At 30.8% G+C, this 13373-nt stretch overlaps 2 protein-coding genes across 2 annotated transcripts in view; both read left to right on the top strand.

Annotated features, from left to right (window-relative positions):
* Positions 1 to 6279, top strand: part of LOC118183374 (uncharacterized) — a 35039-nt gene extending 28760 nt beyond the window's left edge. The window contains exon 5 of the mRNA XM_035352889.2: positions 426 to 6279. Coding sequence (XP_035208780.1) covers positions 426 to 464 — 39 coding nt within the window. The 3' untranslated portion in view covers positions 465 to 6279. The remainder of the gene's footprint in view (positions 1 to 425) is intronic.
* Positions 6280 to 12665: 6386 nt separating this feature from the next.
* Positions 12666 to 13373, top strand: part of casp (Fas associated factor casp) — a 72179-nt gene continuing 71471 nt past the window's right edge. The window contains exon 1 of the mRNA XM_035352891.2: positions 12666 to 12961. Within this exon, the coding sequence (XP_035208782.1) occupies positions 12923 to 12961 (39 nt within the window). The 5' untranslated portion in view covers positions 12666 to 12922. The remainder of the gene's footprint in view (positions 12962 to 13373) is intronic.

The following is a 13373-nucleotide window of genomic DNA, read 5'->3' as shown; positions in this document are numbered from 1 at the left end:
TATTGTGGCTAGCAGATGGTGATGGTGCTGGAATAAAAATTGCTTCAGATGATGAAGTAAACACTAAGTCAATTCAGGAAATTGAAGCGAAAAAATTAATGATTAAGAGCTGCAGCCATAAAAACCAGGTGGGAGAGTAAACTAGGTGGTTGAGTAAACCAGGTGGGAAAAGCTGTGGTGGCATAGTTGTGACATCAGCAGCAGGAGTTTCATATTGGCTGAGAGTAGGGGAGTTTACATAATAATACTCTGGATTAACAGATACATTAAGTGAGTTGGATTAATTTCAAAGCCATACTTGATAAGTAATCAATTTATTCTTCTTCCTTTATTAGGAGGATTGTTAATTCTGTATTTTAAATTAAATTGAATAATTTAAATTTATTATTTATCTATCTATATTTGTGTATGAAATTTACTTTTAGGATTTCCAAGAAGTTCAAGTTCAATTAGATAATCTTTGATCAAACATTTCAAAGAAAAATATTAAACTTGATCCATGTTCAAAACTACCATGTGAAGTCTTATTGTGCTATAACCTAGCCTATTATTGTATATAATTTATCTCCAAATATATTTTCTGCAGAAATGTACAGTATGTTTGCTATGGATGTAATATAGAGAATAGAATATATATTTTATCATAGTTTGTCAAATTATATTGGATATAATTATGAATATCTACTATTATTAATTCAATCTTATTTTTCCATACTAAACTGAACTTCACATTTTTTCTTGGAATACTTGCTGTCAAAATTTGGTTAGAGAGAGGCATATAGCCATTGCGTGCTTTGCCTTAATTAAATAACTCAGTTCATTTCATATTTTCATACTGGGCATATAACAGATTTTTTTAAAGATGTTTAGTGAGCATTTGTAAAGAAATTTTCAGAATTGGTTTTCTGTGCTGTTTATAAATATCCACATGTATCCCCTCCCCTCTAGCTAGTTACCGTTAGTTTATTTATAAATACTTTCCATTTGTTATTTTCTTAGTGTACTTAACAAATGAAATGCATTTATGAATGAATTACTTATGAATATCAAGCTAGTGTGTGTGTGTGAGGTTGGGGGAATATATGTGAAAATATATGTTTATTGTAGATGTTAACAGAATTCCTGTGTTACTGTAACAAATTTTCATTTCCTCATTTAATGATGCATGTTAGAAAATATAATCATTGGCACCTCTAAAAATATGATTAAAGGCACATCTAAAAATATGATTAAAAAAAAACTACCTATGAATTTTAGATTTATGTATGTTTTATTTATGTAAAATAAAAAATCTGATGTATACACCACATGACTTCCTTGAACGGAATATTAAATTATACACATTTTTTCTTGCATTTCATTTACACTTATTGGATTGAATTAAATCTACTTCGCCAACAGCGCATAAACCACAATAGAATAAATGCATTCTTTAAAATTCACTCTATTTGTTTACTATAGCAACACTCTGGCGCTAGATTCATTTAACAGTATTATGTTTTGTTCATATTATAATTCAGAATGCACAAAATTTATATCATTTAAAGAATTATCTAATCGTTGCCACATGTTCTATTCAAATACTATAATAAAGCTAGAACGATGTATAAAAGAAGTTAAGCAAACAAAATTAAAAAGAAACAGTTTTTCACAGATGATTGAGTATTTCTCATTCAATTAATTCAGTTCTCACTTCGCGACAAGGCAAAAATACATAAAAACTCAAAATATATGTATTAAAAATTATGAAGTAAATCTTAAACACTTATTTCCTTGAAAAAATTCCAGAAAGAATTAAGCATGATTTAATTCGCAATAATATATGAAGGCATTATCTTTGTTGTTGTGAAGCTAAGTTTCTCTAGATTGGCAACAAATCCACTAGTCTGCTGTTTCAAATGTAAAGAAGCAGTGGCCGCCATCAAAAAAATTATTAGGCTTAGCGGCACTTAAACAGCTTTAAAATTGTTGATAATTCTCAAAAAATTGCATACAGATTTACTAAAGGCATAAAAACCTTAACCAAAAGATAAGAACAACATAATTCAATCATTTTTAAAGCAAAACATGTACAATTTACAAACATATAAGAGTAAAGAAACTGAGATCACTCAGCCGGGTAACAGAGTGGATATATATATAAATATATTTATATACGTTTAATGCGGCCGACTGTAACCAAAATACGAGGTGCACATCTACATGTTATAGCAGTCCTATACAAAAAATTTCAATGTTCTGAGGCTACTCGTTTTTTAGTTATGCGAGATACGTTCGTACAGACGGCACGAAAAATTCTCTTCAGAATTCATTTCAAAGCAGTTTTATAATTTTTTTGGAGGCAAAGAGTCTTTTATTCTGTCCTTACATACAGATATCACACAAAAACATCGCTACATTGCATTCGATAGCGGTCAAAATGGATATTTTTGTTGAAATATGCTGCCTGAAACTTTTCGCGATTACAATCCTTCCTTTTTACTTCATACAAGGAAGTAAAAATAAAACTTAAACTGTAATTATACACAAATTAAAAAGATGAGAATTTTCTACATATATGTGTGTGTATATATATCTCTCCATGTCATCTTAGTACATATATATGTATATATAAATAACTTAAAATGTGACTAAGAAAATATTTGTAATTTTTTAGCTTTTTAATTATGGGAAAAAAGACCAATCTCAATAATATAGATATTAAATTAGGTATTTTTTTGCTAATGGGATGCAGGGCCAGCAGCAGGTATTTTGCGACTCAGTGTGCCATCTATGGGTCCTAAATCCTGCTTTCCATTGTGTACCTAAATTCTAACAATTTTACTATCCCTGAATTTTTCTGCCCAGTGCATCTTCTAAATATTTTTGTTGCCTATTTAATTTTATAGCCAGTGTGACCGCACCAACCCTGATGGGATATCATGTAGTGCCAAACGTAAACATTAGTGTAAAATCTAATTAGATGGTAGTAACCATAATGATACACAAAGCTTCATGAAAAAAATTATCTTGTAATAATAATAATAATAATAATATATTATGTAATACAGTCAAAAGTCGTTAATTCGGACACCCATAATCCGGAATGATCTATAATCTGGACCTCAAAGCTACAAACTTTCTGCGCATGCGTCACTTTGACGCATGCGCGTAAGAGCTTTACGGCTGCGAATATGTTTGTGCACATGCGCAAAATACATTTACGAGTGCGCATTTAATGTATAACGGTCGGTTTAAGCTAAGCTAAAATTATCTAATTATCTATTTCAGTTAATGTTGCAGATTGCGTTGTTCCTTAATCTTCGAATTGGATCAGGCTTATTATTTTTTGCAAACTGTTAGAGCAATTTTATAAAAGTAAGCTTGAACTTTCGATTATGTCAAATAGAATTTCTGATATATATTTACTAATATGTAAAAGATTTACAAAGCGAAAGTATATTTCAAAGTTCATTAAACAAAAAGTGGAATTGCTGCAAAAAATGGATAAAGGCATATCCTTTGTTTATCTAAACTTTAACGTTTGTTTATCTAAACTTTGTTTATCTTTAATGCCGCAGCGGGCGCGCTATCAATTGGAAGTTGATCTGTCAGCACTATCCGTATCTTCAGGGCAGATGTTTTTATTTTATTTGGCTTATAATTCCTTACTAAATGTAATATTTCATCTCGATGTACTCCGTCTTTAATATGATTTAAATCAAATTCCTCGTCATTATAATTCGCTTCCGATAGCGAAGAAAGTGACAGAGGTTATTGAAAACGAAAAAATTTTGATTGACAAATTAGTTGGTAGACACAGCAATTATAGGACTTGAACAGCGTAACTTTGTAACTGAACAAGAAATTATGTCTGTTTATAGAATTAAAGAGAATGTATTATCACGTAAAAACGAAGCAACTTAAACAACTTACATTGAAAGAAATGTTTAATAAAATAAACAAATAAATATTAAGCTTTTGTTTTGTAAATTTTGATACCCTTTAGATCATAATTGTTCTTTATTTCATAAATTACGGTTTCATATTTTTAATTTTATAATTTCTGCATGCCATCTTACCAGATTTAAACTGATGATCTATAATCCGGAAAAATCGATAATCCGGAATCGCCGAAGTCCCGATGAGTCCAGATTAAAGACTTGACTGTATAGGTTTTTCCCAATTTGTAAGAAATATTACAAATTAGGGGACTATTAAAATGCTGTATTGTGTCACAGCATTTATGATCCAGTTAATAAAATTCAAGCAGAAATCGGTACTTAAACATTTTTGCAACTATGAGTCCGGATTATGAGTCCCGATGAGTCCGGATTAACGACTTTTGACTGTATATATAATGCTTAAATGTGCAAATACCAAATTTGTGGAATTCCTCTTCCCCCTCTTTAAATGAAAATAAATTGCTGTGCACATGGGGAAAACAGTAGTTCTTTGTGCTCCACAATTTTACATCACGCACATTAAACATAGTACAATTCTTCATGACTTAATATGAAGAGACTACCACATTTGGCTCATATTTAATGAATAGTGCCCTGTTATGAGAAGTACCTTGAATTAAAATAGAAAATTTTCTTTATAAATAAATTGCTGTTAATAGTTTAGCAGAATCCCAGGTTGTGTCCAAATATAACAGCTCTCATACAGAGTAACTTTGCATAGAATAATTTCCCTACAGCTCATAATCATGAAAAAGTATATTATAAAAGCATTTTATTCTAGTTTATTAAATATATTGTTCTATATAGGTGACTGTCAGCAAAAATTTAGAATTCAAATTATACTTTACATTTTTAGAGTTGCCACTGATTTCTTATTATCTGTTTTAGTTATAAATTTTATATTACATTTAAAAATGTAAATTTTTAAAAAGTTTATTCTCTCATTCTCAGAGTAAAATTTCATATATCAATTTAATTTTTGACTGATGCATCCGTCCATTTTCCCAATAATTTGAGATATGCATTCTTAATTATTATGCTAAAGACACAAGTGCATTAGATAAAGTAACAGAATAAAATAAGAGATAAATTTATGTATTCATACTCTTAACTATAACAAAAAACTGACTTTAGTTGTAAAATATTTATGCAAATTGAAGATTAAAGTCACGAAAAGTCATTGATTGCATAGTTTGTGCCAACTGTTGCTTTTGAAAAAAGAGAACACTTATCAACATTTTAACTATAAATTGTTTTATAGTTGTTATCTCACTTTGGAATTAAAAGCTTACCTGAAACATTTCGTTTTCTTTTATATGTGCGTGTATTAATGAAATTTTTTTTTTTTTTTTTTTACATAGAATTATGTTTGAATTCTAAATTTCATTTCCTGTTTTAGACACTGTTTTTCAACATTTAAAGTTACTTATTATTATTTTTTAATTTTCTTATCAATGCACATTTTAAAATTAAGTTTTAAAGAAAGTACAGCCATGATCTTAAAAAGGTCTTCCTTTTTTTATTCTTCTCAAGAAAGAAATTTTATAGTATTTTATATTGTATGAGTAGTAAAATATTGTTATCAGGAATTGGAGTGAATAAAAATCCATCAAAAGCTGAGATTTTGTGATCTTATGAATGACAAATAGTAAAATTTTGCATGCTTACCAGCATAGTTAAAAAGCTTGTTGTTTCATTAAGCATGTGTTATAATAATATGCAAGCAAGTTATTAAAATTTATATTCTAAAAGAAAAGAAATAAAAAGGAAAACTTATAAGCTCAAAATTATCGTAAAATTTTTTTCTTAGAAATATTATATGATCTGTATTTTTAAATGCAACATCCTAATTTTTTATCTAAAAATTTATCTTTTATACAATTACAATTAAAATTATTATGCATTCAATGAAATATGCTGGTTCCATTTTAGCAGAAACAACATTTTGTTTTTTTAAATTTACGAAGTTCAGAATTTTGTATGAACAAAAATATCACAATTCAGATGAACAAATGTGGTTGTTTATACCAAATTTATCTGATGAAAGAAATATTGATAAAATTTGTCATCATAAATTTATCATTAAAAATGTCATCATTATTTCTTCCTAGTCATATTTTCATGTTAGACAAACTGTGCATGTAAAACTTGCATGTATTTCAACGCACACTTGTTAATTTTTTAAGTGATGTGGATAAAATGAATATTTGCTTTTGTAATATATTTAGTGCATTGTGCATTTTTACAATGCAGTTTAGAAAATAATGTACATATCATGTGTGTCAAATGTTTGTTTCTTTTAAATGCCGAATAAATAGTGGCCTTGTAAAATAAATGTTTGTTTTTCCTTTGTGCATACAAAAGCTTGATGATTGTGACTGGTTGTAACTTTTCTTTACTTTCCTAAATTCAGACACTAAAAGGACATTTTACTTAAAACATTGCACTTTTCTTCCCTGAGGAAGAAAAAAGCTTAATATTAAAGATATTTATTTGTTGATATAGTTTCTCCACATGTGATACAAACATGCCTTTATTAGTATTTGGGCTGCTAAATTCTGGGCTGAGAGCATAAGAATATACAGTCAAAAGTCGGACTCGTCAGGACATCGGCGATTCCGGATTATTGGTTTTTCTGGATTATAGATCATCAGTTTAAACCTGGTAAGATGGCATGCAGAAATTATAAAATTAAAAATATGAAACCGTAATTTCTGAAATAAAGAGCAGTTATGATCTAAAGGGTATAAAAATTAAAAAAAAAAACTTAATATTTATTTGTTTACTTTATTAAACATTTCTTTCAACGCACGCATGCGTAAAGCATACATAGTCGAAATTAGAAAACTGCAACCAGAAAACTATTTGATGTTTATTCGTGATATTTATAATGACAAGGAATTTGATTTAAATCATATGAAAGACGGAGCACATCGAGATGAAATACTACATTTAGTAAGGAATTATAAGCCAAATAAAATAAAAACATCTGCCCTGAAGATAAGGGTAATGCTTAGAGCGCACAATGAACTCTGCGACGTTCCCCACCGGCAGAGCAGCGTGAAATTGATAAACATATTTCGGAATGCTTAGAGAATCAAAGGATATGCTGTTATCCATTTTTTGAAACAATTCCACTTTTTGTTTGATGGACATTGAAACATGCTTTCACTTTGTAGATCCTTTGGTAGCTCCAGAATCGGAAATTCTTTTTGACATAATCGAAAGCTCAAGCTTACTTTTTTAAAATTGCTCTAACAGTCTGCAAAAAAATAATAAGCCGGATCCAATTAGTAGATTAAGGAACAACGCAATCTGCAACACTAACTGAGATAATTTTAGCTTAGCTTATACCTTCTGTTATACATTAAAGGCACATGTGTAAACGTATTATGCGCATGCGTTGACGCATGCGCAGAAAGTTTGTAGCTTTGAGGTCCGGATTATAGATCATTCCGGATTGTGGACGTCCAGATTAAAGACTTATTTAGTGCTAGAATCCACAAAGCATTTATTTATGACTGTATTAAATTTCCTGAATTATCGTGCAATTTCAATGATCAAGAAAAATAAATATGCAAGTAATGATAGCGCATATTTAATGCTTTTGATAAAAGTTCAGTTGTTCTTCCCAGATGAAATTTAAGAAAATGGATTCCTTTATTGGGCCTCGTTTGCAAATGCTTATCAGGTATCTTTATCAATCAATTGTGTGTTCATTCATTTATCAATCATTAATTTTACATAAAATAGGAATACACGTGAAAAATGTACTAACATTTTACACATAGTTTGTAACAAAATTGATGTTCACAAATTTAATCTTCTACACACCATTAATTAAACTGGACCAGATAAGTATTTTCAGAATTTCATGAAAAACATAACTAAACCAGTGGCAGTCGACCTGGTTCCTAGTGGACATTCCAGCTTTCATGGTGGGCTGTAGCAAAGTAACTAAATGGCACTGTGATTACATACTAATTGACTAATGACCAGTCAAGATCAGGACAGTGGTTAGACTCTATTACAGGACATTTATATTGGGACAACACCCGACCTCTTTCACGACCACCTAGCCTGTAAGCTAACCCCTATAATTTAGCTTTAAAAAATTCCTGGCTTATAACACGGAAATATATGGTATAACAAATTTTATATTTTATGTATTTAACCTTGTGTAAAAAAAATTTTTTTAATAGCATAATTTTATTTTCATTTGAAGTATATTTGATTTTTAATCAACTTGAGTCAGCTTTCAAAAACATAAATGTTGTGCGAGTTTTAAAGTTCATAGTTTTATATCGTCATTTATTCAACTGAGATTTTTCAGTGCGTTAAGTAGAATGAAAAACATGGAAATATTTGAGAATTTGGCATATTTAGTATAACAAAAAAAGCAAAATCAAGAAGGTGTATGGTTTCAGTATTTCATATTAATACTAAAATTTCAGTTACTGTTTTTATCCACAATTTATTTAGTGCTAGAATCCACAACGCATTTATTTATGATAATATGAAATTGCATATTATATTTTACATTTAATTCATTTCAAGATTATTAATCCCATTGTACATACAATTTTTGTCAACATTTCACAGTAACTCATACTTAGACTAAATTCAAAATAAAATAATAAAATAAACTTTCCCTTTTTTCTAAGAAATTTAATTTAGTCTTATATTTATTTTATTCATTTTTAAGTCAAAGGATATTTGTTATGCAAATGTTTTATGAATTTGAGTAGTACTTAGCCTATTATATTAACATTTATTTTATATTTTTATGTTACAAATTGAGTGATGCATATTCTTTAAAGGATCAAAAAGTAATTATGAGTAAATTTTTTTTCCACAAAAAATTATTATAGATATTAAAAAAATAGTTAAAATGCGCGTCTCAATAGGTGGGAAAAATCTATAAAAATATGCATACACAAACCAGTTATGTAATTATTTCCATTGTTATATACACTGACAAGCCAAGACATTATGACCATCCCCACATTTTTGAATGAACTTATCTGGATGACGTGGAGGGCATGTGATTAAGTAAGAATGGTCTTTAACTGCTGCTTGGAGAAAGTAAGGAGAATCATTCTTGAACTTGCTTTTGTGAGCAATGAGAAAGGCTGCTGATGTAAGCAAATTTGATTGAAGGCAGATTGTAATGGCCCAAAGACTCAGAACGAGTATCTCCGAAACTGTATGATTGGTAGGTTGTTTACGATCTGTCTTTGTTAATGTTTATACAAAGTGGATAAATGATGGTGAAACCAGCAGTAGATACCAAGATGTTGGACATCCATGCATCACCAAAGTAAAAGGACGACAGAGACTGTCCTGCTTGGTACAGCAAAATCGGCACCACACAGTGGGTCAGTTGACAGCCCAATAAAATGCAGGTTCAAGTGCAAGTGTTTTAGAACATACAAGTTCAGCACACACTATTGGATATGTGACTGCATAGCAGATGTCCCACTCATGTGCCTCTGTTGACCAAGCATCAACTATGCCTACAACAGGCCTGGGAACATCAAGACCATGGGGTATCAAGACCATCATGGGTATGTGGAAGACAGTTGGCTGCTAGGAGGAATCACGATTTGTCATTCATCACGTCGATGGTCCTGTCAGGGTACGCCATCATCCAGGCGAACATTTTCTCCCTTTTGTACAGCAAGTTATCCACAGACTGGTGGTGGCGGAATTATGCTTTGAGGGACATTCTCATGGGCAGCTGTGGGATCCTTAATTGGGGTAGAACAGATCATGAAAGCTGTAAACTATCTGAATTTCAGATCAATTGCACCCTTACATGGCGTCTGTGTTCCCCAATAGAAATGGAATCTTCCAGCAGGATAATACCCTATGTCACAAGGCTTGAATTGTGTTGGAGTGGTTCGAGGAGCATAAGGATGAATTCCAATTAATGTTGGCCCACCAGCGGACGAACAGTAAAGTCGCTGAACACTGGTAGTTTGGTCCGAGGTTCGAATTTCGCGAACGGGCTGGCTGCATGGGTGTTTTCGTGGTTTTTCCCATGTGTAACTTGTATACGAGCCAGTTTCCCTTAGAAAGTCCTCCACGAAGGCATCCCTCCCCTTAGGCAGATAGCCCTAGTGTGCTTTGCCATTATTAAAGAAACCAAAACCAATTAATGTCCTGGCCACCTAGCTCTCTGGATATTAACCCGATAAAGCAAATTTGGGATGTTGTGGAACAGTAGCTCAGAGCTCAAACACCACCATGTCAAAATATCTCGACTTCGCATGATCACTGCTTAGCCATATGTTACAATCTATCCCCAGTCATTTATCAAGAACTTATGGCATCCATGCCAAGGCGATTTTGCAGGCCAAAGTTCGTGCAATGTGTAGTAGGTGGTCATAATGTTTTGACTCTTCAGTGTATATATATGTATATCATTTGTTTCATATTTATAGCAGTTTGGAATTTCACTAATGATTTAAATTGATTCTTTTCTCGAATAAAGAATTTTCTTGGAATAAAAGAATTTTCAAAGCAATATTGAAACGTTTAATTCTGATTATTCATACCTACATATATATATAAAAAGGTCTTTTTTAGTTTGCTCTCCTTTCTTAAATTATATATATCTAAGCTTCAAGTGTCTACGAAACTAGTATTTCTACGCATCTGCATCTCAGTGTTCTTATTTCAGTGCCTCTAAAAGTGTTGTGTCATTGCATTCTTTGGCCAGTTCTAATTATGAAGAAATCTACGTGGGTTTGTTATTCTGTGTTCACAGTGAATCATGGGAAGTTGTGCTTCACCGAAAATTTCATCCAACCAGTTTCATTGCAATAAAATGTTGTAATGAAACTGTGGTTGGATGACAAAACATTATGACAGCTACAGTGCAGTATCATTACAATAAAATGGCACAGCCGCTTTTCGACCTTTGGCGTGGAACTCCTAGTGCAGTTTATTTCCACATCGTTTAATGAATGAATAAAATGAAAGAGTAAACTCCCAATGCAGAGTATCCAATCACAGTTTCATTACAATAAAATGGCGACATGGATGGACGCTCTAAGCTTCAAGTATCTAAGAAACTAGTATTTCTACTCATCTATGTGTCAGTGTTCTTATTTCAGTGCCTCTAAAAGTGTTCTGTCATTACCTTCTTGGCCCAGTTCTAATTATGAAGAAATCTACATGGGTTTGTTATTCTGTGTTCACAGTGAATCATGGGAAAAGTCCTGTTTCACCGAAAATTTTAATGCAAGTTTGTGCCACAATAATAATCAAATCTTTCATGTCTTGTCATCCAACCACAGTTTCATTACATATATATTCGGGGATTTTTTTTAAGTGAAAATAGATAGATGTGTACATGGATACCGATATTAACGAATTGTATTTATACAATTCTTTGTGTTGATATTTTGGCTTTGTGTAGTGGCGATTTTTGGCACAAAAATCACCGTTATGCAAGCCAAAATAATAAGTCAAAGACTTGCACAAACTCGGTATCCATGTACCAAAAATCTTCAAGGGGTATCCTAAAATATACTTTTACCATTTTTCCATTTGTATTATCACACAAACATATTTTGCACTTCTTCACTTTTTGTACATACTTTTTATCAGTCTAAAATAATAAGCAGAAATCATTTAGGTACTTACGTATTAATGCAACCAGGCCAAAATTCGCATAAATTGCCAAATTTGGCGACCCTACGTGTTATACGTAGTTTTGTAAAAAGAGCATGTGGAGATTCCTAAAATTTTACTGCATTTTCGTGCAAAATTTGTAATTTATGAGAAAATAGCAGTGTACATGGATAAAGTCAAGAGTGTGCGCAATGCCATTTTTGTGCAATTCTGGGATTTTTTTTAAGTAAAAATAAGTCGACGTGTACATGGTTATGGCGAATACGGTTTTCAATCAGTGCTAAAAGCAATAGCCAAAAGATTTCCGCCGAAAAAATAATTCTGCAACTTATTCAAATTCGAAACCGGAAGGGTTTAATTGCTATTTTATATTTTAAAACAAAATAATATAAAAAACTGTATTAAAAATTATCTGTAATTAATAAATGTACATTTTCTTTCTATTCATACTTTTTTACTCAAACTTACAAATAGCGCCAACCTGGTTGCGATAATACGTAAGTACCATCATTTATAACACTATCAATCTTAAATAAGAGTCATATGCATTTAAAAAAGTGTTTTCGTACGAATGTCAAAATTCTGATTATGCATGACAAGGTAAGTGAAAGATGTGAGTAAATTTTGATGCACAATTTATTTAATATGTGGAACGTTTCACTCTTATTTATACGAAACGCCGGCAAATCTTATTCAGAAATCCGTAGATTACGTTCTTAACTTGAGTTAATAAAAATTATTCAATATTCATCCATCGCATCAACTAATTATATATGAATAATTTACTTTCGCGAAGGTCTGAAGTTTAAGTCAACGCAAAAAAACACACATTGCGTCTGCCATGTGTACTAGACAGTCTTTTAGCCCGAAGAAATGTTTCGCTATGTTTGCATATAAACAGATTAAAATAATCAGCTATAAAATAAAGCAGCATACTACTATATCTATATATAATATATCTATTACGTTACTATATCTATTAATTCTGACTTAGGTATAGTATAACTATATATGTGTCAGAAGTGTTCATTGAGTTGAAACATCTCAACCCAAAGCAATAAATTACGAGATGTCATAAATAAGTTCATAATATTTAAAGTAGTCTGAGGGAACAATCGTTTCATTTTCGTTAATATTAATATCTAGTTTCTGTAAGAAGATATGATATGTTATTGATTCCTCGAATTTACGAATAAGAATTTAGCCACAAATTTTACTCAGCAGATGTCGCTGTGATTTGAAGGAACATTACTGTAATGCAGACTGCCGATCTAATTTCGTCCAATAAATTATTTTAGAAAATTAATCTAAATTCATTTTCATTCTATAATTAAGCGATGGAAGAAAACAAGGAGCAGATATTATCTGATTTTATGGTATGTTTTTTATTGTTTTATTGTCATGCTATTTAATTTAAATTTTGTAAACATAAGATACCCATTGTGATAAGAAACGTGCCTGTGTTTATGTCATTCGTATGTCAATTAATGTTCATCTTTTAATACTTATTTGCACCTAAAAGTTATGTAACTGTTTTGAAAAAACAGCAGTGTGATTAATTTATTAGCTTAATATTATACACAAGTTCGATTTAATTTTTTTACTTACTGAAAATATTTCGCGAAAATGCATATGTGCAATTTTTTTATTATTATTATTGTTAAACAATGTCTGGATCATCATTTAAAGTTTAATAAATATATCTAGCATATGAGTTATGATATTATAATTTGAATTTAAAAATATTTCCTTTATAGATTAAACCCTGAAACAATTATTAATATTTTC

Source organism: Stegodyphus dumicola, chromosome 11 (assembly GCF_044657685.1).
Source record: "Stegodyphus dumicola isolate Sdum_Otavi_A_Nest chromosome 11, ASM4465768v1".
In the NCBI taxonomy this organism is placed as follows: Eukaryota; Metazoa; Arthropoda; class Arachnida; order Araneae; family Eresidae; genus Stegodyphus; species Stegodyphus dumicola.
This window is presented reverse-complemented; position numbering and strand designations above follow the sequence as displayed.